The sequence below is a fragment of the Pelodiscus sinensis genome, chromosome 6, assembly GCF_052426305.1.
Source record: "Pelodiscus sinensis isolate ZL-2025 chromosome 6, ASM5242630v1, whole genome shotgun sequence".
Lineage (NCBI taxonomy): Eukaryota > Metazoa > Chordata > Testudines > Trionychidae > Pelodiscus > Pelodiscus sinensis.
In genome coordinates this window covers 117568661-117595755 of record NC_143057.1, presented here as the reverse complement: position 1 = coordinate 117595755, position 27095 = coordinate 117568661, and the positions used below count along the sequence as shown (strand labels likewise).

Below are 27095 nucleotides of genomic sequence, written 5' to 3'. Positions count from 1 at the left end.
CTTGGCAGTTTGCTCCATAAATGTGTTTACTCCATCCTAGCTTGGTCACCTGACAGTGTTTTCGCTCGTCCTTACTATTTCTGATTAGCATTCCCAACCAGCCTTCTCCCAAATAGCAGAAATTAGCTAAGTCCCAGGTGACATACAGTGGAAGTTACCTAAGGTTTTAGGTGCTTTGAAAGCCAGAGGCCTCACTCGGTGTCAGTACAGGTCTCTATCTGTTTTCTGTCTGTGGAACATCCCTGGGCAGAGTCCTCAGCCCATCTCCTTATGACGTCAGAACCTGTTCACCTTGCTTGTTTGCTTTTTTTCCTCTGAGGGCCATGCCTTCCAATTCTGGAGGTGGAGGGTCAACTCTTGTTTTCCACAGCTGCAGTCAAGTCTAAATTGTAACAGCATTTAAGCAAAGTACTGTTTGTTTAATGAATAAGGAACAAACATACTCTCCAGGCACAGGCTATGGAGGCCTTGCTAGGTTAGGATAGGATAGGACTTGTCTACATGCCAAAGTTGTATCCATTTAACTATACCCATTTAATGTGGGCACACTTGTATATGTGCTTATTCTGGTACAGCTTATTCCTGTGCAAGAATAGGAATGAGGTAGACTGGTGAAAGGCACTTGCATACCGCTATGACAGCATCTACACTAGAAACAATCGCCCTCCTAATTGATACAATTGTGCCAGATTAGAAACTGTATCCATCATGCCTGAGTGCCAAAGGACAGGCGCCTGTACCTGCTGTCCTGTTGGTTCTTAAAGGTAAAAGTGCCTCTCTCTCCTCTTAGTGCACGGACAGCCTATGATGAATTAAGACTTCAGTAGCCCCAGTCAGTATTTCTCCAAAGCCCTCTTTAACATCTTTTTTCTAGTGCAAATGCCTCATTTTATTTTCCAGTTTCTGAAAACACTTTACAGAGTTCAGCATTCTGCACTACATAATCTTTTTTGCATATTTACCCACTTCAAAGGCCTTTTCAAAGCAAACCTTGGGAAGCCCTGTAAGACGTTAGCCTGCAGACATTTTCCCCTTCCCCCATTACCCTGAAAAAAATCCCCTTCCAGGTTTCTGTGGGTAAATGTGTGACCATGTCGGTTATTCTAATTTGTAATGATTCCTCTTGTCCCTGGCACGCCCAGAAACCTACCAGTTCTTTGACATTATAGTCATAATGATGATAAAGATAGCACATTTGGAACAATTGTTTCACAGATGAAAATAGTGACCATGGTTTAATACAATCCAGAGGTGGAGCCTAGATTTTTTCAAAGTGGGTGAGCACGTAAAGTCTGAGTGTCCAAGAAAAAATGGAGAAAGAAGAAAATGCACTAGATAAGTTTATATTGGGGTGGTGTGTGTGTGTGGTTTTTTTTTTTTTTTTTGTAACTTATACTAAGTAGTGACGTAGTACATTGTGTTGCTGAATAAACATTCATTAGTCCTCATGACAATAAGGGACACAAGCATTATTATCCTGCTTTTATAGATATGGGAACTGAGGTATGAAAGGCCAAATCCTGACTTGACTCAAACATCAGCCAGCCCCCTTGTAGTTGATTGGGTTGCACAGTGTGTAAATAACGGCAGAATTTGGTCCAAAGATGTTCAATGACTTATTTAAAGCAACCGAGTATACTGTGGGCTGTGCCACACATTCCTGGGAATTTTTGGCTTGTAGTGCCTTCCTTACGAGACTTCGACTGCACAAGACTCTGTGTATTAGGTCGGCATTTTTCGTTAGGGCAGAAATTAAGTTGCACCTGACTAAAGTGAGCTGTTTGTTGTTTCTAGGAAGATTGGGATCACAGCAGCAGTGGCAGTTCAGGATCCCGGCCTAGTTCAGGCTCCAGGCCTGGGTCTGGATCAAGGTCTGACAGCCAAGGGAGAAGCAGCCAGTTCAGTCATTCAACCAAGGTATAAACTGGCAGTGATTGGTGAAAGCCAATTGAGGAATGCTGAAATCATGTGCTCCGCTTGCTATTAATCATGGACTTTTTCTTTTAATGACTGTGTGTGCATGTATCTATTCCAACTGCTAAAGACCTGGTTGGAATGTATGTCTCTGTTCTCTACATTTCAAGGCTACTTTTTAGTAGTAGTGAGTGCCTTAATGTGGGGAAATAAGTTTGCTGCTGGTTGGTTTAATTTAGAGGGAATTCATTTGTGCTTGAAATCTGGTAGTGCTTTAGTTTTGGGGTTTTATAGAGGTGGCTTTAAAAAGATTTTTGCAGATCACCATTAAAAGTCAAAATGTGCAACCAATCAGTGACAGATGCTGAGGTCTGGTTCCAGGCTCAGTTCCTGTTTTGGAGGCCCATGGGAGCTACAGCACATTTGGTGGTCAATGGACAACTGGTAAGGCTGTGTGGTAAAGGCTCTTATCCATGGGAAACTTGCCAGGTGCTAAAGACATAGAACCTAGCATGGTACCCCGGATAATCCTTGTTTTTAAGAGACTGGGAAGGTTAAAACTCAGTCAATTGTTTACCCTATTTATGGTAATAGGAAAGTACATCAATTTTACATGCAGTACTTATCTAAGCGATTTAAATCAGCAAGTCAAGAACCTTGATTTAAATCAATCTTAGTCTTGTTTTGCATGTGTGCTTTTCAATTATTTTCCTAAAAAAGTTTGATTCTCACTGATTGGTACCTATTAATAAAGTTGATTTGCAACTAAATATAGCCTTGATGCTAAGTTTGATACTGTTTTTTGCTAACCATGTGATACACTGTATTTATACATATTTATTTAAGCAGTTATGTAGTTTAATATGCATTTATTTATTCACATTATATTTACATTTGTGTTATATCAGAAAATGGTGAATGATTCATTTCTTATTAGATTTTACTCAATTTCTGTCAATCTCTCTTTGGCTGGAAATTGTAATTCATTTACAATTACACAAAAAGCATTTTAAAATGTTCTGAATACATAAAACCAACTGATGGATTAAATAAGGGAAGCATTATCTGTAGCTAGTGAATTGAACTAATTGTTTCAGGTCCTCGTGTCCTTCAGGCTTTAGAATTAGTAGCTCTCATCCTCACACTTAATTATTATTTATAGAATAGAAGCAGAAAACAAGCTTTGCTATTTTTCCAAACCCAATTAATTCCTTCACTTTGAATGAAATATAATCATTGAACTGAATTAGATGAATAAACTGAAATTTAAAAAATATATTCTCTACATACCTGCAACCGGTAGTCACAGCTGGGTTAGCACTTCAATAAACTAGTTCCAGGTGTTTAATCAGTGACTTCTTGGTTTGACTTGCTTTAAAACTGTGGCAGCAAACAAGGCTGTTGCGGAGAAGTTAAACAAACTTTTTGCATCAGTCTTCACTTCAGAGGATGTGAGGGAGAGCCCCATACCTGAGCCATTCTCTTTACGTGACAAATCTAAGGACCTGTCCCAAACTGCAGTGCCATTGGAGGCAGTTTTGGAACAAATTGATAAAGCAGTAATAAGTCTCCAGGACCAGATGATATTCACGCAAGAGTTCTGAAGAAACTCAAATATGAAAGTGCAGAACTACTAACTGGGGTATGTAACCTATCTCTTAAATCAGCCTTTGTACCAGAGGACGAAGGATAGCTAATGTAATACCAATTTTTTAAAAGGGGCTCCAGAGATGAACCTGGGCAGTTACAGGCCAGTTAGCCTAACTTCAGCATCAGAAAAAATGATTGTTCTGTTCTTTACAATAGTTTCAGTCATACACGTGGATGAACACACTATACTGTGGAAAATTCAATATAACTGTTGTAAAGGGGAATCATGCCTCACCAGTCCATTAGAATTCTTTAAGCAGAGTCTTCAAGCATGTGAACAAGGATGATCCAGAGAATTTAGTGTGCTTGGACTTTCAGAAGGTCTTTGACAAGGTTCCTCAGTAAAGCTCTTAAGCAAAGTAAGCAGTAATGGGATAAGAGGTAAGGCCCACTCATGGATCAGTAACTACTTAAAATATAGGAAATAAATGCTCAGTTTACACAGTAAAGAGAAATAATTAGAGAAGTCCCCAAAGGATCTATGCTGGGGTCAGTGCTGTTCAACATATTTATAAATGGTCGGGAAAAGGGGGGTGAACTGTGAAGTGCCAAAGTTTTCAGACAATACAAAATTAAGACAAAAGCTCTTTAAGAGATCAAAATCTGATTTCTAAGAATTACAAAGGGATCTCACAAAACTGGGTGACTAGGCAACAAAGTGGCAGATGAAATTCAGCATTGGTAAGTGCAAAATTATACAAATTGGAAAAAATAATCTCAAGTATGGATACAAAATGATGGGGTCTAAACTAGCTGTTACTACTCAAGAAAGAGATTTTTGAGTCATCGTGGATAGTTCTCTGAAAATATCTACTCAGTGTGCAGTGGCAGTCAAAAAAGCTAACAATGTTAGGAACCATTGGGAAGAAGGGTAGATAATAAAATTACAGAACTCCATTGAATCCTGCATTCTGTTTTGGTCTTCACCATTTCAAAAAAAAAATTAGAATTTGAAAAGGTACAGAGAAGTACAGTTAAAATGATTAGGGATATGGCATAGCTTCCATATGAGGCGAGATTAGAAACATTGGGACTGTTTGGCTTCGAATAGATCAATGGCTATTAGCCAAGATGGGCAGGGATGGTGTCCCCAGCCTGTTTACCAGAGGCTGGGAGTGGGCAGCAGGGGTGGATCTTTTGGTAATTGCCTGTTCTGTTCATTCCCTATGGGGTACCTGGCATTGGTCCCTGTCAAAAGATGGGGTATTGAGGTAGATGGGCTTTGATGTGACCCACTATGGCTGTTCTTATGAAGAAAAGAGATGACTAAAGGGAGATATGATAGGATCTTATAAAACCGTGAACAATATGGAGATGGTGAATAGGGAAGTGTTGTTTGTCTCTTCATATAACACAAGAACCAGCAATCGCCCAATTAAATTAATAGGCATCAGGTTTAAAACAAACAAAAGGAAGTACTGTACTTCACATAATATACAGTCATCTTGTGGAACTGGTGGCCAGGGTGGTTGTGAAGACCAATAATAGAACTGAGTTCTAAACAGAAATAGGTAAGTTTCTTGGAGGATAGGTCCACCAATGGCTATTAGCTAGGATCACTAAGGACACAAGCCCATAGTTCAGGTGTCTCTAAACATCTGACTGTCAGAAGCTGGGACTGAATGACATGCGGTGGATGAATCAGTAACTGCCCTGCTCTGTCCATTCTCTTTGAAGCACCTGGCATTGGCCACCTTTGGAAGACAAGATACTGGGCTTGATGGACAATTGGTCTTACCCAGCATGGCCATTCTTATATACTGCTTAACATTATTGTTTTTCTTTAATATAGATGACTTAATAGATCATAAGTTTTGGCCTTTAACACAGGTTATAATTTCATAGTAAGTTTTAGAAAGAATTTGTATTTAATTTAAATTTTAAAATTTGATTAAAAAAACTTTGGGTGCATTTTAAATGTTTAGTTTATTTGGTCAAATTTATTGCAATTGCATGCATGAATAGTTAGTCTCATAGCTATTCGTTTGCTTGTTCCATCGCTGTGGTTATATGGGCATATGTGCTGTGACTTTCACATTGATGTAAATTGATTGATGTAAATTTGGTCCACCCTGAATTTGTGCACACAGAGTTTTGAGAATAGAGTCAGATGAGATGATCTTTTAGCTCTTTCTGGCCATAAACCCGATTACTTCTATCATGATAGTGTATTTCTGATATGAAATAGAATGAGACAAAGATGCGATTTCATAGGATTGGTTCTGACTGCTTGGAAAAGGGAAGGAGCGTGTCTCCTTTTGACAGCTGATCCTCCTAAAATCATGAACTGAGCTTCCATGATAGGCTATCAGACTACTTTGTACTGGCATTCATGTTGCAAACTATGTCTTCTGTACTGAGAATTCTTGACCCAAAGAACCCATTGGGTTGAATTTCTGGTGTAACTTACACACTTTCTGAGTGTGGTGTACTATTCCATCTAGGGGCAACAAGACCCCTTATAGAGTGGTCTACATTAAGCTTTATGTACTGGTTTGGGAATCTCGTACTTGTAGCTCTCGTGTCTACTATTGACAGTTTCTACAGCAGTTTGTTTAGGATTAGTTAGTAAGGCTGGTTGTTAGGGATAGTGTAGTTAGAGATGAGTGGTGAGAGGATTTTGTTTCACTCCTTTCCTTCCACTTCCACGGCTCCTTTTTCTGATTTATTTCCCTCACTTCCAAGTTCTGTCTCTTGTCCCTTCTGCACATGACTCACGCAGCTCCCTTTCCCACTCTTTCTGACCCCAGCAGTGGGAAGATATTCTTGATTTAGTTCTAAGTGGAGCATGGAATCTGGTCCAAGAGGTGAATATAACTGGAACGCAAGGTAATAGTGACTATAATACAATTAAGTCTCAGGAGGTAGCCGTGTTAGTCTGTAACTTTAAAAACTATGAATAAGTCCTGTGGCACCTTAGTCCTGTGGCACCACACACACACTCTATGGCTACGTCTACACTGGCACCTTTTTCCGGAAATGCTTAAAACAGAATACTATTCTGTTTTCAGTTTTTCCGGAAAAGGAGCGCCTACATTGGCAGGCTGCTTTTCCGGAAAAGCCCTTTTTCCGGAAAAGCGTCTGTGGCCAATGTAGACGTGCTTTTCCGGAAAAGAGCCCCGAGCGTCATTTTCGCGATCGGGGCTTTTTTCCGGAAAAGACTACTGGGCTGTCTACACTGGCCCTTTTCCGGAACAGTGTTCTGGAGTAAGGACTTATGCCCGAGCGGGAGCAGAATAGTTTTTCCGGAATAGCGGCTGATTTTGTACAGTAGATCGTCGTTGCTTTTCCGGAAAAGCAAGCGGCCAGTGTAGACAGCTCGCAGCTTATTCCGGAAAAGCGGCTGCTTTTCCGGAATATGTGTGTGTGTGTGTGTGTGTGTGTGTGTGTGTGTGTATAACATCTTGAGAACAGCCCTGCACTGTAGCATTTAAATGTAGAAAAGAAAACTACACAAAAACAAAACAAGGAGGTTAGTTAAATAGAAATTAAAAGGAACAGAGCCAAAAGCTGCATGGAAATGTTTCAAAGACACCATGATAGAGGCTCAACTTGAATGTGTACCCCAAATTAAAAAACAGAGAACCAAAAAAGTACTACTGTGGCTAAATAACAAAGTTAGAAAGAAGCAGTGAGAGGCAAAAAGGCATCCTTTAAAAAGTGGAAGTTAAATCCTAGTGAGGAAAATAGGAGGGAACATAAACTGTGGCAAATGAAGTATAAAAATATAACTAGAAGTGCCAAAAAAAAATTTGAAGAACAGCTAGCCAAAGATTTAAAAAGTAACAGCAAAATAGTTATAAGTCCATGAGGAGTAGGAAGCCAGCTAAACAAACTGTAGGGCCCCAGAATGATTGAGATGCTAAAGGGGCATTGAAGGACAATAAGTCCATTGCAGAGAAATAAATTATTTTTTTGCATCCAATTTCACAGCTGAGGGTGTTAGGGAGATTCCCAAGCCTGACCCTTCTTAGGTGACAAATCTGAGGAACGACACAGAGGGTGTGTCTAGACTACAGGGTTTTTTCGAAAAAAGTGGCCTTTTTTCAAAAAAACTTCCCCTACATCTAGACTGCTGCCGCGTTTCTTCGAAAGTAAATCAAAAGAAGGCCACAGTTTTTTTCAACCGCAGAAAACCTCATTTTATGAGGAATAATACCTTTTTTCAAAAGTGCTCTTTCGGAAAAAGGCGCTATGTAATGCAAACTGTGCTTTTTTCGAAAGAGAGCATCCAGACTGCCTGGGTGCTCTCTTTCGAAAAAGTGGCTTGCTTTTTCGAAAATACTGGTTGCAGTCTAGACGCTCCTTTTCGAAAGAGGCTTGTAGTCTAGATGTAGCCAGACTGAGGTGACATTAAAGGAGGTTTATAAATAAACAGATATATTTAACAGTCATAAGTCATTAGGACCAGATGGTATTCACTCGAGTTCTGAAGGAACTCAAATGTGAAATTGCAGAGCTACTAACTGTGGTTTGTAACCTATAATTTAAATAAGCTTCTGTACCAAATGATTGGAAGATAGCTAATTTTTTAAAAAGGCCTCCAGAAGTGACCCCTTATAGACCGGTAAGCTCTTTTAGGCCGGTAAGTCTGACATCAGTACCCTGCAAACTAGCTGAAAGTATAGTAAGGAACAAGAGTGTCTGACACATAGATGAACATAATTTGTTGGTGAAGAGTCAACATGGTTACAGAAAGGGAAATCATGCCTTACCAATCTACTAGAATGCTTTAGTGGTTATCAAGCATGTGGATATAGTGTATTTTATTTTCAGAATATCTTTGAACAAAGTCCTGCACCAAAGGCTCTTAAACAAGTTAAGCGGTCATGGGATAAGAGGGAAGGACCTCTCCTGGATTGGTAACTGGATAAAAGATAGGAAATGAAAGTTAGGAATCAATGGTCAGTTTTCAGAGTGGAGAGAGGTTAATAGTGATGTCCCCCAGGTCTCTGAACTGGGATCAGTCCTATTTAACAAATTTGTAAATGATCTGGAAAAAGGGGTAAATAGTGAGGAGGCAAAATGCAGATGATACAAAATTACTCCCGATAATTATGTCTCGACCTAGAAAAAGATGTTTCAAAACTGTGTGACTGGGCAACAAAATGGTAGATGAAATTTAATGTTGATAAAAACAAAGTAATGACCATTGGAAAACATGAACCCATTTATACATATAAAATGATGGGGTCTAATTAGGTGTTAGCACTCAAGAAGGAGATCTTGGAATCTTTATGGAGCCAGGGCCATCTTGAGGGGGGCATGGTACTTGGGGCAACCCCTCATCCAAACCCTTGGTGCCGGGAATAGGAATGCTGGGCGTGGGGGTGCTCTGCTTCGTACTGCTGCTGAGAAGTCGTGCAGCAGGCCAGGAGAAGGCGGCGGGCTGGGGCAGAGTAGGCTGCCAGGCCACTCCAGCTCCTGCCACTTGTGTAGTGAGTGAAGATGAGGTGACCTCTTGCTGCCGCCGCACCAAGCCTCTGTAATGCTCTGTCCCTCTCATCCAAAGAATGGCGGGGGAAACCACCAAGGGGATCCCCAAAAGCCTCGTTCGTCCTATGGATAGGACGGCTCTGGCAGTGGCGGTCAAAAACAAGAACAGAATGTTGGGAATAATTAAGAAAGGGATAGAGAAGAAGATAGAAAATATCATGTTGCTTCTATATAAACCCATGATATGCCTAGATCTTGAATATCGTGTGCAGATGTGGTTGCTCCATCTCAACAAAGACATATTGGAACTGGAAGAGGTTCAGAACAGGGCCACGAACATGTTTAAGGGTACGGAACAGCTTCCAGATGAGGAGAGATCCATGAGACTGTGACTTTTTTCAGTGTGGAAAAGAGACGACAAAAGGGGAGGGGGATATGATTGAGATTCCCACTGTGATGGGTGTGCAGAAAGGCAGTGAATAGATAAATTCATGGAGGATAGGTTCATCAATACCTATGAACCAGGATGGGAAGGAATGCTGTTTATAGTCTCTATCGGAAGCTGGGAGTGGCCCACAGTGAATAGATCACTTCACAGTTACCTATAGTATTACCTATACAGTACTGGCATTGGCCACTGTTGAAAGACAGAATACCGGGCTAGATGGATCTTTGGTCTCACCCTGTTCTTAAGAAGCAATCAGGGAAATGAGAGACCCACCCAGAATGCTGTTCATTGTACAGGTTGAACCTCTCTAGTCCAGCAACATCCATGGTCCAGCATGATTTTAGTTAGCCGGATGTCCAGTTATCATGGTTGAGGCCAGTTTTCCTGCAGTTCCATAAAGTTTGTTTACAGCCACCAGTCTTGGCTCTCAGTGTTCTAGCTTTTATTTAGGTCTAAATGTCTTCTAAGAGCCCAGTGAGCAGTGGAAGTGTTGGTAATGCTGCTAGACAATATTGACCTCCGGTGGTCTGGCAAATTCTCTGGTTCAGCACCAGTCAGATCCTGGGGGATACCAGACTAGAGAGGCTGAACCTGTAGTGTGTATTTCACTCAGAAGAAGAGCCTTGCGAGTACTCAGTGGCAAAGTTACATGTCAGGTCAGGAAGCTCATCACAACTCCTCAAGAATAACAATTCTTTCCCCTCCTTTTTAGAATGGCAACAAAGACAACTCCCTGGACATGTTGGGGACAGATATCTGGGCAGCCAATACCTTTGATTCCTTCAGGTAATCTCATTTAAAAGTCATTTTACAAGACACATGGAATATGACCTTATTTAGACCTCTTCTCAGGGCTCTTCCACAAACAAGTAAGCATTGCAACTTGGAAACGAATGTCATACTTCCTCCTCCTCTCCCCCAGTCCAGTTCTGGGTCCTATGTATAACATGCATCATTATGCTGGTGTTCAAACTGAAGGAGGTTGGTGGTATTGTTTGCATACTCAGCATCTGAAAAGTGCACTAATTTGACTAATTTAAAGGTATGTTTGTGGAGGTGAGATTGCATGATGTGGAGGGATACCCATGCCAGCCTGACTAAAAATACCAGGGAAGATTTGGTGGCATACAAGCCATCCCAGAACCTTAGGTACATACTCCTATTGCTAGCTTGCACTATGGTCCAGGCTCCATGTCTTCCTTGCTATTTTTGATTGTGCTGGCTACCTGAGCTGCAATCACACCTCCAGTGGCAGTGTTGGCATGGGCTTATCTGTCGAGGAATCCTGACACACAAAACCAAATAACCTCTCAGGGTATGTCTACACTACCCTCCTAGTTCGAACTAGGAGGGTAATGTAGGCATACCGCACTTGCAAATGAAGCCCGGGATTTGAATTTCCCGGGCTTCATTAGCATAAGCGGGGAGCCGCCATTTTTAAAACCCTGCTGGTTCGAACCCCGTGCAGCGCGGCTACACGGGGCTCGAACTAGGTAGTTCGGACTAGGCTTCCTATTCCGAACTACCGGTACACGGAATAGGAAGCCTAGTCCGAACTACTTAGTTTGAGCCCCGTGTAGCCGCACTGCACGGGGTTCGAACCAGCGGGGTTTTAAAAATGGCGGCTCCCCTCTTATGCTAATGAAGCCCGGGAAATTCAAATCCCGGGCTTCATTTGCAAGTGCGGTATGCCTACATTACCCCCCTAGTTCGAACTAGGAGGGTAGTGTAGACATACCCTCAGGGACTTGGGAGAATCCAGTTGTTTGTCTCTATACTGGCAGTGCGCTCGTGCATTTTGCACTACCACTAGTGGCAGGAGCTCTTCAGTTTCCCTTCCAGCACATGGGCCGTGAGGGTTCTTTGCCCCAATCAACCACAGAAGCTGAAAACAATACAATAAACGTTTCCTCACAGCTTTGCGCTCCATGTTGTGCCCATCCATAGGGCACTACAGGCTTCAATTTCCGGAGGGAGAGTTCCTCCTTGGCACTTGATCCATGTCCCAGCTTATGTAATGCACATTCTAGCAGGGAGCTTCCAAGCAACAGATGAGGCTGCTTAAGAGGGTATCTCTGTCTACTGCGGGGGCTGGCAATAATTTTTTGCCGGGGGCCACTTCAAACATTTTTGAAGTAGCCCCGGGCTGCTCCGGAAGGGGCGGGGTCTCAAATGGAAAGGGCGGGGCCAGGATGCTTTGGGCTTCCCCACCCACAGACCATGATTGGTTGGAGGTGGGGGAGCCCATTTGCCCCCCCCTTCCCACTAAGCACCATACCGTTAGCAGTGGGAAGAGACTTCCCGTGCTCCCTCATCCCCAGGCCAATCAGGGCCTGGGGGAGAGGGAGCACGAGAAGCCTCCTCCCCCCCCTGCCAAGAACGCTCTGTACTTCTAAGTGCCACACACTCCTCGCAGGGCATGGGCAGGGTGGGGGAAACTTCGCATGCTCCTCCCACCCCAAGGCCAATCAAGGCTTGGGGGTGGTGGAGCACGCAAAGTTTCCTCCAACCCTGCCAGGAGCTCGCGGCACTTCAAAGTACCGCATGCTCCTGGCATGGTGGAGGAAATTTCGTGTGCTTCCCCCTGCCCCCATGCCCTAATTGGCCTGAGGGCAGGGGAGCGGCAGGGCCTCCGTGGGCCAGATGCACCCACTTGGCAGGACAGATCAGGCCCACGAAGGCCCTTTTGCCCACCCCTGGTCTATTGCATGGACCAGTCTAGCTGCTGCAACGAAAGACTGAGGGGAACTTTTCCAAGGCTAAGAGCTTGTGCAGCTTAGAAGGTGTAGGTGCAGCACCTAACGTTTTTATTTAGGGCGGTTAAGTGTGGCAGTATAAAAGTTGTGGGGGCCTGGTCAGGGGCGGCTGGAAGCAGAAACAATGTCTCTTGAAACAATAACCTTTGGAAAATAAAGGGCAAGTATATATGATATTCTCTTTCCAATACGAACACATTTGATTTATAGTGTGTTATTTGTCTTCTCCCCCCCCCCCTCCAAGTGGTGCAACCTGGGATTTACAGCCTGAAAAGTTGGACTTCACACAGTTTCACAGGAAGCTCCGGAACACCCCTAAACACCCGCTCCCACACATAGACAGAGAAGGGTAAGTACCACGACGTCATCTTCTTTAAGTGTGGGTGTGTGTGTTCTGGAAGAGTTCTGGTTTGGTGGCACAGTTCCTGAGCCGTGCTTGGCCTCAGGGTGAGGAAGCATGCCTAGCTCACATGGCAGATATGAGAAATTTCAGGTGGAAGCTTGGATCCTCTCCTGGGGTGGCAGGCTAATGTGGAACTGTTCCCTCTATGAGCTTTTTTATTGCTTTGACCAGGTGTGGGGCCAAGCTAAATCCTTTTGGTTCAAACACTCTTTAACTATAGGAAGGACTAAGATCCCTATTTTCTGACTTGGGTCCATCTCTGGTTTAAAAAGTGACAAGGCTTCCACCTTTTCCCCTAGCAAATCTTTAATGGTGCTGTTGTAATGCCGAGAGGTGGAACCGAATCTGGGATCTCTGGCGCTTAATTCATCAGCTTCTACCGCTTGAGCAAAAAGCCAGCTGGCTCTCCACTAAGGCTGTAGAGCACACTCATTCTTTCGGTCTGTAAGCATGGGACAGTGAACCACACCCCGTAGGTGTGTAGATTACATGATAGTGGAACATGAAAATATTCGTCATAAAATTCCCTGACCATAATTTCATCCTATTTCGCCTAGCCATAAACCTGTGTATATTATTAAACCATTCTGCTCTGTCCCGGCATTTATACAATCTGAATGCTTTTACACTGTGGTATAGAAAGAAGTCAGTGCCCGAGGTTTCCGAAAATTGAGAGGTCGCCAGATCTTAATGTGGGTGGTCTTTCCTCTCTCTCCCAACCATTCAGTCCTAAGAATGGCCATACTGGTTAAGACCAAAGGTCCATACAGCCCAGTATCTTGTCTGACAAGTGTGGCCAATACCAGATGCCCCAGAGGGAGGGAACACAACAGGTAATCATCACATGATCCCTCCCCTGTCACCTACCTCAAGAAACAGAAGCTAGGGGCACCATTCCTACCTATCCTGGCTAATAGGCATTGATGGACCTAATCTTCATGAACCTATCTAGCTCTTGAACCCTGTTAAAGTCCTAGTCTTTACCACATCCTCTGGCAAGGAGTTCCACAGGTTGACTGTGCACTGGGTGAAGAAAAATTTCATTTTGTTTGTTTTAAACCTGCTGCGAATTAATTTCATTTGGTGACCTCTAGTTCTTATATTGTGAGAATAAGTAAGGGTATGTCTACACTACAAAGTTAGTTCGAACTAGCGGAGCGCTTAGTTCGAACTAGGTAAGCCTCATTTTACGAGGATTAAGCCTAGTTCGAACTAGCTAGTTCGAATTAAGGGGTGTGTTGCCCCTTAATTCGAACTAGTGGGAGGCTAGCCCTCCCCAGCTTTCCCTGGTGGCCACTCTGGCCAACACCAGGGAAACTCTATGCCCCCTTCCCGGCCCTGGACCCCTTAAAGGGGCACGGGCTGGCTACGGTGCCCGTGCCAGGTGCAAGCCTGCCAGCACCCAGCCAGCAGACCCTGCACCCTGCCAGCACCCAGCCAGCAGACCCTGCACCGGCTCGAGCCACCCACCCGATGTCCCCCAGCCCACCCCCTCTTCCCGGGACCAGGCTGGCGGCTCCCGGGAGCTTTCCCTGGACCGCAAGAGGCAGGCACCTGCCTGGGCTAGTGCGGACATCGTGGACCTCGTCCACGATCTCCGCACTAGGCACAGGAAAGTGGCCGTCTAGGGCAGGAGAGCTGCCAGCCTGGCCACCCAGGAGCAGGTGTGCATGAAAATCAAGGGGGTCCACTGAGACCCCCGACCCTGAGCCCTGAGCTTACAATGGCCGTCCTGGGTCAGACCAAAGGTCCATCTAGCCCAGTAGCCTGTCTGCCGACAGCAGCCAACCCTAGGGACCCTGGAGGGGATGGACCAAAGACAGTGACCAAGCCATTTGTCTCGTGCCATCCCTCTCCAGCCTTCCACAAACTTTGGGCAGGGACACCACTCCTACCCCCTAGCTAAGACTACTCCATGGACCCAACCTCCATGACTTGATCTCACTTCCCTTTAAACTCTGTTCTAGTTCTATTCTTCACAGCCTCCTGCAGCAAGGAGTTCCGCAGGTTAACTATTTGCTTTGTGAAGAACAACTTTCTCTTACTAGTTTGAAACCTGCTACCCATTCCTTTCCTTTGGTGTCCTCTAGTCCTTCTTTATGGGAACACATGAAGAACTTTTCTGAATGCACCCTCTCCACCCAACTCCTGCTTTTAGAGACCTCTATTCTGTCCCCGCTCCATCTCCTCTTTTCTAAGCTGAACAGTCCCAGTCTCTGTAGCCTCTCTTCATCTGGGACCTGTTCCCAACCTCTGATCATGTTAGTTGCCCTCCCCTCTCCCAGCCTTTCTCTTCCCCTCTCCCACCTCCTTTTCCCAGTCTCCCCCAGTTTTGTTCAATAAAGACAGAGTCAATGTTGGAAGAAACGTTATCTTTATTTTGTACATCAATAAGAAGGGGGGCTAGGGAAGGGTAAGTGGAAGGAGGTGAGGGAGGAATGGGGTACGAGCCCCCGATGGGGAGGACTGGGCTGGCTCTGCGGGCTTCTGGGGGTGGAAGCTCTCTTGCAGCCCCCCAATTGCCCCCTCTCCCCAGATGGCAGCCTGCGGCAAGTGCAGCCGGGCTGATGGCCGAGTGGTGTGATGTGCCCAGTGTGGGTACTCCGGGCACTCCAAGCCAGAACTTCTTTGCAAGCGGGGCACCCCTTAGAACTGTGTGTCCGGGGTGGGGGTCGGGACCCTTTAAGCGCAGCCCTCGGCTAGGCTGAGACAGCATCTCCATGCTCTAAGTCCTCCTCTTATGCCCTGCCGGCACTGCTTCCGGCCATCCTTAAGCCCTGTTCAGAGTCCACTCAATGTGGACTTGCTAGTTCGAATTAGCAAAACGCTAATTCGAACTAGTTTTTAGTTCTAGATGCGTTAGTTCGAATTAGCTTAGTTCGAATTAACTAATTCGAACTAAGTTAGTTCGAACTAGCGCTGTAGTGTAGACGTACCCTAAATAACTTTTCCTTATTCACTTTTTCCACACCAGTCGTAATTTTATGGACCTCTGTCATATTCCTCCTTAGTCTCCTTTTTTCTAAGCTGAAAAGCCCAAGTCCTTTTAATCTCTCTTCCTATGGGATCTGTTCCAAATCCCTAATAATTTTTGCTGCCCTTTTCTGAACCTTTTCCAGTGACAAGATGTCTTTTTTGAGATGAAGTGACCACATTTGTACACAGTATTCAACATGTGGGCGTACCATGCTTTTATATAGAGGCAATAAGATATTCTATGTCTTATTCTCTATCCCATTTTTAATGATTCCTAACATTCTGTTTACTTTTTTGACTGTCTGTGCACACCAAGTGGATGTTTTTCAAAGAACTATCTACAATGACTTCAAGATCTCTCTCAAGTAGTTGTAGCTAAATTAGTCCCCATCATATTGTGTATATATAGTTGGGATTATTTTTTCCAATGTGCATTACTTTAAATGTATCAACATTAAATGTCATTAGCCATTTTGTCACCCCATTGCTTAGTTTGGTGAGATCTTTTTGAAGCTCTTCACAGTCTGCTTTGATCTTAACTATCTTGAGCAGTTTGGTATCATCTGCAAATGTTGCCACCTCACAGTTTACCCCTTTCTCTAGATCGTTTATAAATAAGTTGAATAAGATTAGTCCCAGGACAGATCCTTGGGAGACCCCACTATTTACCTCTCTCCGCTCGGAAAACTTACCATTTATTCCTACCCTTTATTTCCTGACTTTTAACCAGTTATCAATCCATGAAAGGACATTCCCCTCTTATCCCATGATAACTTACTTTACTTAAAAGCATTTGGTGAGGGAGCTTGTCAAAGGCTTTCTGGAAATCTAAATATACTCTATCCACTAGACCCGTGGTCCCCAACACGGTGCCCGTGGGCGCCATGGCGCCCGCGGGGGCCTTTGGCGGCGCCCGCCAAGTGCTCAGGGCTGGCTTGGCCCCGGGCGCGCGGCGCTTGGGGGAGGGGGGGGGAGAGAGCGCTAGCGCCGGCCCCGGGCGCGCAGCGCTTGGGGGAGGGGGGGGAGAGAGCGCTAGCCCCGGCCCCGGGCGCGCGGCGCTTGGGGGAGGGGTGGGGAGAGAGTGCTAGCGCCGGCCCCGGGCGCGCGGCGCTTGGGGGAGGGGGGAGGAGAGCGCCGGCCCCGGGTGCGCGGCGCTTGAGGGGAGAGTGCCGGCCCCCGGAATGCGGCTATGGGGGGGCCCCGCTCTCCCACCCCCGGGCGCCGGCGGGCGAACGGCCACGCCCCCTGGCGCCCGGCAACCCCAAATGGTTGGGGACCACTGCACTAGACCACCCCTTGTCCACATGTGTGTTGATCCCCTCAAAGAACTCTAGCAGATTAGTAAGGCATGATTTCCCTTTACAGAAACCATGTTGACTTTCTCCCAACAAATTATGTTCATCCATGTCAGTGACAATTTTATTCTTCACTATGGTTTCAACTAATTTGCTCGGTACTGACATTAGAGTTACTGTTCTTTAATTGCTAGTATCACCTCTAGAGCCCTTTTTAAATATTGGTATCACGTTCGCTATCTTCCAGTCATTAGGTACAGAAGCTGATTTAAAGGATAGGTTACAAACTACAGTTGTTAGTTCCTGCAGGCAAGGGACTGGGCTGGGCAGGGAAGACACTCTGCCCCCCCACTTCTCCTCACCCCAGCGCTGCTCCCAGAGGGCTGCAGGTCCCTGTGCTGCTGCCCTGCTGGAGAGTGCACTGGGGGCACAGGAGGAGGATTCAGGGGCAGGATGGGAGGGGGCAGGGGTTGTACTGAGGGACATGGGATGATGCAGGGGAATCAGGTTGGGGGGATCATGGGGATGAGGGTAGCGAGGCTGGAGCAGAGGGGGGGGATACAATTTTACTTTGCAGAAGCTGCACTTTTTCCTTTACTCCCCACTTCTTTGCCTCCCTCCCCAACTAGCTATTTGGCTGCATTTTCATCCTCTCACCTTTTTTGCGTAACTCCCCCAACTCCCTCCTACTGCCAACTTCCTCTCGTACTCCACACCCTCTCCTGCTGCCTTCCAGACTCTGCCCTCCTCACCCTGTCCTGCACCCCACCTCCCGTCCTCCTGCATCCCTGTCCCCCTCACTGGCAGCCCTGTTCCACACATTGAACCCCTCATTTTTGTCCCCACCTCATAGCCTATGGGGGTCCACAAAATCCACTAACTTTGGAACCCTAGAAAAGTAAATCTGGCCTTTGGGCAGCCCTGAACCTCAGTCTTCCCTGTCCCTTCCCCTCGTGGGGCTGGAGCGCCAGAAGAGTGAGGTGTCTTAGTTGGGGGCCATATGACTGATGGGGGGTTTTGGAGGAGTTTTTTTGCTTCTTACTTGTGTGGCCCCCAAATGATTTTTCTGTGGGTCTGTGACAGAGAAAGGCTCTGCCACTCTTGGGGCTCCTTGCCCCTGGCTGCCTGACCCCACACTGAGTGGTAGCTGCTCCCGGGGCCCCCCTTTTCCCCGGCTGCTTGGCCCCACATGGAGCAGCAGCAGCCACTCTTGGGGCTCCCTGTCCCAGGCCCTGTGCGGAAACTGGCCAATGAAAGTTGTCTGGGCTGTGCTTGCAGTGCAGGCAGTGTAGAGAGCCTCCCTTCTCTCATGGCACACGCCACACAGACACACATGACTCCTGCAGCTGACCGCCGACCACTTTGCATGGCATGCAGCGGGAATGCGACAAGCAGGGGACCTGTCCAAGGGTCCTGCTGGCAGGGAGCTACTTAAGGTAAGCACCTCCTGGCAAGAACCTGCATCTGGCACCCCATCCCCTCCCTCCTCTCAACATCCTGCCCTGGGGCACCCCATCCTGCAGCCCTGCACCAGGCCACAACTCCCTCCCAGACCCTGCAGCCCCTATTTATATCCCTCCCCCAGATCAGAATCCTCTCCTGCACCCAATCCCCCAAACCCTGCACCTCCTCCTGTACCCCAGTTCCCTGCCTCAGGTCACAACCCCTTCCTGCTCTAAGTCACAATCCAAACCTCTTCACCTCCACCCCAGGTCACAACTCTCCTTCTACACCCTTGCCCCAGGTCAGAAACCTCTCCTGCACTCATACCCCTTTCCAGAACCTGTACCCCCTCCCTCACCTCAGTCTCCTGCCCCAGATCACCGCCAGTGTTCCCTATAAGCTGTGCACCCTGTAAAGTACCCCAGGGAGATTCAAATGCTGTCTAGCTGATTAGCATGGTGTCCATAGCTAGGTTTTTTGTTTCTACTGGTGGTGCACATTTGTACAGGGCTTGGTGCATGTAAAATTTTATTCCATGCATGGATGGAAAAAATCTGCACACGGATGGAAAAGATTAGAGGGAACATTAGCTACAACCACCTCTTTCAACCAAACTCTGTCCCAGACACTGCTCTCCCCCCTCCCCCCCAATGCCATACCCTGAGCTCCTTTCTGCACCCAACCGGTACACTTGGGACGTTTCATTAAACTGAAATAGCAAAGAGAGGAAATGCAGATAAATGGTGATGGGTTTTGAAAAACCACAGTGGCTTATATGTCTGCAGAGGATGGACAGTGAACATTCAGTGAGAGATAAAGGTGCTCCATGTGTGAATCTCCCATTGTACTCAAACTCAGCAGTTTTCCAAGCTCTTCTTTTAACCTTATTTCCCATTCTGTTCTTTTAAAAAAAAAAAAAAAAAAAGAAAAACACCACAGACATAAGTGCTGGGAATTAACAAGACACAAGGAAACATGAGGGATAAAGATAGCTGCTCCAAGGTTGCTCATGCAAAAAACATTCATGCACACAGAAGCAAATAACCATTGGCTTTGTTTTTTGTTGCTGGCCCAGGCTTGGAAAAGGGAAGCATGAGGAAGGAGATGGAATCAACCTGAACGACATCGAGAAAGTCCTTCCCGTCTGGCAGGTATGTTTTGGTGACACCATATTGCTGATAGATTGCTGGTTTCCATTTGTTCGCATTGCTGATGAAGATGGCCCCATCTCTTGCACTTTCTGTTGTAAATATAAGTCATGTGTTCGGGTAGATATGCTGCTTTTGTCTCCATTTGGTGGCTGATTTTGACAGCTAAGGAACACAGGATTCATAGAAGCACCTAAGTCCCCATTTTAGCAGCCTTTGTGGTAAGTGGGGAGAAAGCTTTCAGGTTAATAATGGCTTTATTGAGACATGACTTTTGATACGTTATTTGGGGTCCTGACTTGTTATTCAGTCGAAGACCCATCATAACCACCTAGTATAAGTGTTTAATTTTGTGTATTCGTTTTGCCTGTAGGCAGACTAGTAGGCTATTATGTTTATTTCAAAGACTTGCTTATCTATGGATGTATTGTCACCTGTGCATATGGAAGCTAAGAGCTGTGCAGTTATTGCTGTGAATTGCTCGCGTGCAGTGTTGACAAGTGAAATACTTACCGGCAGCTGGCGTAAGCCTAATAAATCATAGTTAACTAGATTTGAATGTGTTCATGCAGCACCAGTGATGACTGGTTTGCTATTTATCACTCTGGTTTTAAATGAAGATTAGGAATATCAGGTTAGATTTGCAAAACCTTTGCCACCTCAACTCCAGACTTAGGCACCTAGGGTGGTGTTAGCAGCCTATGTCCCAGTTTTAGGCTCCACTGAGATCCCCAAACTCCTGCCAAATCCTGTGGGTGCCTAAACTCACTTAGTACCAAAATGTCCCGGGCAAACATTCCCGTTGGTGCCTGTGTTACTGCCTCTGAGCATGTGCGCTGGTGCCTCCGTCTAAGCACATGGACACCTTGCTCCTGCTTAAGCCCCAGTGCGATTTATGAACCTGGAAGGTAGGTGTTAGCTCACCCATAGGCACCAGCTGTGTGGGTGCTGCATGGCTGGAGCACCTGCGGGGAAAAAAGGAACAGGTGCTCAGCACCTATCGGCAATACCACTCATCAGCTGCTCTCCCTCCCTTCAGCCTTCCCACCTCTTGGCTGTCCCACCCATCTGCACCTCTCTCTCCCTCCCAGTGGATCAACTGTTTAGTGGTATGCAGGAGGCACAGGGCAGGGGTGGAGGGGAGTTAAGTAAGAGTGGGGCACACATGGGGAGGGGTAGAATGGGGGCAGAGAGAGTGGGAAGGTGCAAGGGTGGGGTAGGAAGAGGCAGAGTGGGGGTGGCAGCTTAGGGGAAGGGTGGAGTGTGGGCAGGGCCTGAGGCAGAGTGGCGGTCAAGCACCCTCTGGGATAATGTAATGTCTGTGTATGAGCCCCTTCCCCACCTCATGTTGGGGGCCCCTATCTGCTAGGTGCATCCCAAGGCCTTGTGCCAGATAGGCTCCCTTTTACAACCTGCCTGCCTGTCTCCACAAGAGGTGTGGGGCTCCCAGTCTGTGCCAAGTGTGCTGGCTTTTGTGCACTTGAGATCTGAACACTGTGGATCTTTTGAGATATTCAGGATCTTAAGTTCTGCTGGAAGAGCCCATCTCTGGTTTATGCAGGAGATATCACAAAAGACATCTGCATTTGTTTGGCAGTATCTATTAGAATAGGCTTAGAAAACAGAACAAAGATGAACTAAGAAAAAGTCTGCATTGACAGTTTTCTTGGGTAATTTTCCTTTCCTTTGCTCCAATATCCTCACCTTTTGCTCTGAAATCGAAATACGTATACCACTCCCACTCAGAAGAATAGGTTAGATTAAGGTTTGAGTGATGGTGCATTCTGCCACCTTGTGGACATTTACATTAGGACATGACCAAAGCAGGGTACTATGTGCTCTTTAAAATTTATTCTCAACAGTGCAGATAGATTTAAGTTGGGGTTTTTTTTTCTGTCTTTTTTTCAGTTTAGGGCCATGCTGATCTGCTGCTTTTGTTAACAATCCATCTTTTTTTTTGAAAAGATGAACAATAATGTTTGTAGCAAGTAAAAGAGTAAGATTAACACAGATAAGAGTGTTCCTTCTCATTTGTACAGTGTCTAGCACTTTGGAGAGACTACTAAGAACAAAGAACAATTGGGTATGTCTTGTGCAGTATTTCTGGTAAGCTGAGCACTTGGGAGGCCCCACAGGAGATATTCAGGTGCCTTCTAGCTGATTAGCAGAGTGCCCACAGTTGGCAGCATGTATTTCTATCAGTGATGTACATCCGCACGTGCCTCGGTGCACATAACTAAATTTATTCCACACATGTTTGGAAAAAATTAGAGGCAACATTGGCCTTTTGTTGTAGAAATCTGATGGGTTGTGGGTAATACTCTATTTGTGATGACAGAAGGTGAAATTTTCAAAAATCAAGTGACTTAGGCACCAACATGCCTTTTAAAAGTCAATAGTCTTTGGGGGAAAAATATGTTTTGAAAGTAGGTAAATAGTCTCTGTTCACAGGACTCACATTTTTATTGCCTGGTTTTTGGGTGCCGAGTTTGCCCAGAGCAGCTCAGCTCGGATGCAGTGTCCGGTTTTCGTCACCCATTTAGTTTTTACCTCATTTGTCAGCTGCTTTGACAGAGGCAAAGAGACCAAATGACTTGCCTGACATGGAAATATCATCAGGTGTGGAGCTTAGCCTGAGGCAGGAGTATGCAGAATGTGCTGTGCTTTCCCATCCATTGGCAAATGCATGGGAAGTTTTGGGACCCTGGAAATGGTTATCACTGATGGCAGTGATCTCAGCTGACTGAATTCTGCCAGTGGTGAAACCTGGGCAATCTAGAAGTTAACCAAATGAATACCAACCTGATTAAAGCACAAAGAGGCCATCTTTTCTTGCTCTCAGTGTCGCTCTCCTCTCAGGGTAGGTGCTGGTCCATAGGCAGAGGTTTGTCCACTTTCTCTACAACAACAACAAAACCCCACAATTCAGTGCAATTTTTTTACTTCATAAAAGAACAAGAATGGCACAATCCCTCTAAATTAACAGAAATAAACATTTTTCAAAGCTTGTCTTGTAATATAAATGCATTTAAAATGTGTTTTGACCACTTCCTTCACAGCAGGGCTGTGTTTTACTGGGTTCTAGAAAAACTGGAGTTAAACCTTGCCAAGGTTCCCTGGATCTTTCACACACTTTGTCCCTTGTTGATAACTTTCCTGACCTAATTCTGTTTGAAATATTGGTGACCCAACACATAAAGTTTTCTCTCTAAGGAGTTGGTGAGTAAATACAGAAGTGACTTACAAATAGCATACAATGATTTTATGCCTATTTCACAGATATGCAGACTGTATCACTGAGGTTAGGTGATTTTGTCCAAGGTCCCAGCAAGTGAGTTGCAGACCCAAGACTGGATCAAGGGAGTTCCTAACTTCCCTGAGCCAAGTCATTTTTGTCTCTGGCTCACAAATCAAAGTTACAAATAGTGCAAGAGAAGAAACTATATGAGTAGCAATAAGAAATATAACTATGCAATCTTCAAGAGGGAACTTTGCAATAACCAGAGCAGTGAGGCTTGAAAGAACATCATATTCTTAGAATGCAGAGTTGTCTGTAAAATATCATTTTACATCACATTCCTTAGACAGGAGCAAAGAATATGGTGAGGAAGCAGTCCTTGCTTCAGGCATCAGGCGCTGGATTAGGGAGCAGAAGGGGGCAGGGGATGATTAGAAGTCTAAACTGAATCCTGCTCCTGCTGAAGAGTTTGGGAGTTTAGAAGATGACTTCAGTGAGGCAGGAGCAGTTCTGAACTATCAAGGGATTTTAAAGGGACAGCATTGCAAATAGTGATTAGCAGCTAAATGTCTTCCTGGCCTGGTATACTTTAAAAGTCGCATGTCATGGCAGGCATTGGTGCTAGTGAGAAAGGTGCTGTATAATATGACTAGAAATCCTCAAAGTGGTATATAGTTCCAATAATTGAAACAGCCTGGTGAAGTCTGATTACCTGTTCCTCAATCTGGAAACTGAGTACAAAGAGGTAGATGATTATCTAACACCATACTGTGACAAAGTGTACTGTTCCAGCACACAGGCCCTTTGTTTCCAAACAGAAACGTAGCAAAGTATAGTTCTCCAGTTCCAATGTAGATGTGCTGTGACATTTTTTTTTGCTGCCATTAGATGGCAGTGGGTTATAAGCTATATCATTGTGTGCGCAAATTATGTTTGTAGGTGCACATTCTAGAAACCAGTGATAGAGACTCTCACAGCAACTTGCAATGTTAAAATAATCAGGCAAGAGGCAAATTTCTTTCAGTTCCCCTATTTTTTAAAAAAAGGGAAACTGCACTGTCTGTTGTGGTTTAGGCAAAGGGGACCGTAACATTTTCTGTCTGCTCAGCCATGAAGCAAAGATCCTCTCACCTAAATTTTGTGTCTGAAAGCACCACTCCAGTGGAGAGCCACCTGTGCCTGTTAATAGAATTATGATGATTTTGAGTCATTGGAGGGAAAGATCAGCAATACTATATGTCCTCATAATTGGGGAGGGGGGAGTTTAAACTACTTGCTTCTGCCGTGAGTGCAGAGGACTGAACTAGAAGAGCTCTCCAGGTCCCTTGCAGTCCTATATTTCTATGATTCTCTGTGTGTATATTTATATAGGTGGGCTAAGTTTTCCCCATCCCAAAAATTACAAGACAATTTCAGAAAATTAATCTTGCCTCTTAATCGTCACTTTTTGTGAGAGCAGCCAACAAGCTGATAGCTTAGAATGCATTACAGTGCTGCATGTGCCCTCTGAAGTGGCTTGTGACTGTAAGTGTCTGTCTCAGAGCAGACAACCCAAAGTGGTGGTGTGTTCTATAATTAGATTTCACCAAGTTAGTGACAGATGTGAACTCCTGGTTCACTATAATACTCTTAGCATGGACTCACAGACTATCTCTTTAGACTTTCTAGTCTATCTTGCCACCTAAGCAGTCTGGATTTAGTGATAAAATGGTCACTTAGACCAAAAAAATCACAAACTATTCAGAATACTTCCAGTCCCAAGAGATCTGTTGATACCCTGACAACATCTGAGACTAATCCTGTAATAAATTATCTAAAGATTAACGAGGAAAAAGAAATTAGTTATTAACAAATTAAAACAAGCAAACATATGCTCACAAATTAGTTGCAATTTGAATCCTAAGTTTCAGAGTTGCAGTGATCTGTCAATTCAAAAAGTCTTTCAGGCGGACCCAAGGGTAACTCTCTTGGATCTCTGGCTTCAATTTAGTATCTCTGGCCCCATTGAGAGTTCAAAGAGCAAAGAGATGACAGTTTTTCCTGTGTCTTTAATTTTATTTCTTTCATTTGCCTTCCAAGTCCATAGGAGAATCTTCCTTGCACATAGGATTTCCAAGGTACATTAGGGCCATTCACCATGCCTTTGCATTGTGATGTTTCTTCGTGGCCCATCTGATTTTGATTGTTCTCCTGGATAGATGAGGCAGAGCACTCTTCCCATCTGTGTTCACAAGTTTAGAGCAAACATTTTCAATTTCACAAAGCTTACATGTTTCCTTATAGCATGGCATATAGACAGTACATAAGAACGACCATACTGGATCAAACCAAAGGACCATCTAGCCTAGTATCCTGTCTCCTGACAGTAGCCAATACCAGGTTCCCCAGAGGGAATAAACAGAACAGGTAATCGTCAAATGATCCTGTCAACCATGTTGACAAACAGGGACTAGGAACGTCATTCCTGTCCATTCTCGCTAATGGCCATTGATGGACTTGTCCTCAATCTTTTTTTTTTTTTAATCTCATTCTTTTTTAACTCTGTTAAAGTCCTGGTCTTACAGCATCCTCTGGCAAGAAGGTCTACAAGTTGACTATACGTTGTGTGAAGAAATACTTGCTCTTGTTTGTTTTAAAACTACTACCAAATGATTCCATTTGGTGACCCCTAGTTCTTTGGTGATGAGAGAAAGTAAATAACTTTTCCATCTTTACTTTTCCCACACTTCACGATTTTATAGACCTTTATCATATCCCCCCTTAGTCATCTCTTTTCCAAGCTGAAAAGTCCCAGTCTTCTTAATCTCAACTCATGTGGCAGCTGTTGCATGCCCTTTTTTGCTGCCCTGTTTCTGAACGTTTTCCAGTACTAAAATATCTTTTCTGAGATAAGGTGACCACATCTGCATCCTTGTTCCTACCATTTGTTTCCTATCTTTTAACCAGTTATCAATCCATGAGAAGATCTTCCCTCTTATTCCATGACTGCTTACGTTGCTTAAGAACCTTTGGTGAGGGACCTTGTCAAAGGCTTTCTGAAAATCTAAGTACACTATTCACTGGATCCTTCTAGTCCACATTTTGACCCTCTCAAAGAATTCTAGTAAATTAGTGAGGCACAATTTCCCTTTCCCATGGTTTACAGAAACCATGTTGACTTTTCCCCCAACAAATTATGTTCATCTATATGTCTGACAATTCTTTTCCATATTATGGTTTCAACCAATTTGCCCAGTACTGAAGTTGGATTTACCAGTCTGTAATTGTCAGGATAATCTCTAGAGCCCTTTTTAAAAATTGGCATCACATTAGCTTTCTTCCAATCATTTGGTGCAAAAAATGATTTGAAGGATAGGTTACAAACCATGATCAGTGGTTCTGCAATTTCTGAAGGAACTCAAATGTGAACTTTTGGGTGAATGCCATCTGCTCCTGCTGACTTATTACTGTTTAATTTTGTTCCAAAACCTCCTCTAATGACACCTCATTCGGAGACAGTTCCTCAGAATTGTCATGTACAAAGTAGGGACGTAATAGTGTAGTCCAATAACTGATAAGCAAAAGCTTATTGGTTAATGCCATAGACTACAAGCATTCCCACTCCCCACACAAACACACATTTTCCAGTAAATTTTTTAGCAGACTGGCCAGCAGCCTGGCTAGGATCTGGCTCACACCAGGTCCTTGACCTACCTCTGCTGCAACTCTGCATTTAAAGTGTATTGGGAGCCAGGCAGGCAGGTAGCCTGACTCAGTTCTGGCTCATGCTGGGTCTGGGAGCTCAGCCTTTCCCTCCTCTCCTGAATAGGGGCTGCTGCCATCCTGTGCTGCTGCCTCTATATCAGAGGCATCAGTGTGGGGCAACAGGCAGCTGGTCTGCGAGGGGGGCTGATTTTTAAACTGGCTCCTCTTGCGGACCAGCTCCCACCTGACATCCCGCGCTGCTGCCTCTGGTACCGAGGCAGCAGCGTGGAGTGGCAGGAAGCTCCTCAGGAGTGGGGCTCGCACTCATTGGCTGCCAGCCCCACCCCTGGGGACTATAGAATAGTCGAGTAACCAATAAGATTTCATGAGGTTAATTGACTATTCAATTGACTAATATTTAACATCCCTAGTATAAAGAATGGCTCAGGTTTGGGAATCTCCCTCACATCCTCAGCCATGAAGACCGATGCACAAAATGCATTTAATTTCATTGCAATGACCATATTATCCTTGAGTGCTCCTTTAGCATCTCAATTGCCCAGTGGCCCCACTAGTTGTTTAGCAGTACTTCCTGCTTCTGATGTACTTAAAAAATTGCTGTTACTTTTTGAGTTTTTGGTTAGCTGTTCTTCAAATTCCTTTTTGGACTAATTATATTTTTACACTTCATTTGATAGAGTTTA

The 27095-nt window shown here is 44.9% G+C and overlaps 1 protein-coding gene across 3 annotated transcripts in view; it reads left to right on the top strand.

The window, feature by feature from the left end:
• CTIF (cap binding complex dependent translation initiation factor) overlaps positions 1–27095 on the top strand; it is a 324244-nt gene that overhangs the window by 106754 nt on the left and 190395 nt on the right. For 2 of the 3 annotated variants that reach the window (XM_089779454.1, XM_006136745.4), the window contains exons 3-6: positions 1795–1917; positions 10161–10234; positions 12449–12553; positions 19397–19472. In XM_089779454.1, the coding sequence (XP_089635580.1) occupies positions 1795–1917; positions 10161–10234; positions 12449–12553; positions 19397–19472 (378 nt within the window). The remainder of the gene's footprint in view (positions 1–1794; positions 1918–10160; positions 10235–12448; positions 12554–19396; positions 19473–27095) is intronic. The other variant, XM_089779455.1, reaches the window with a different exon arrangement.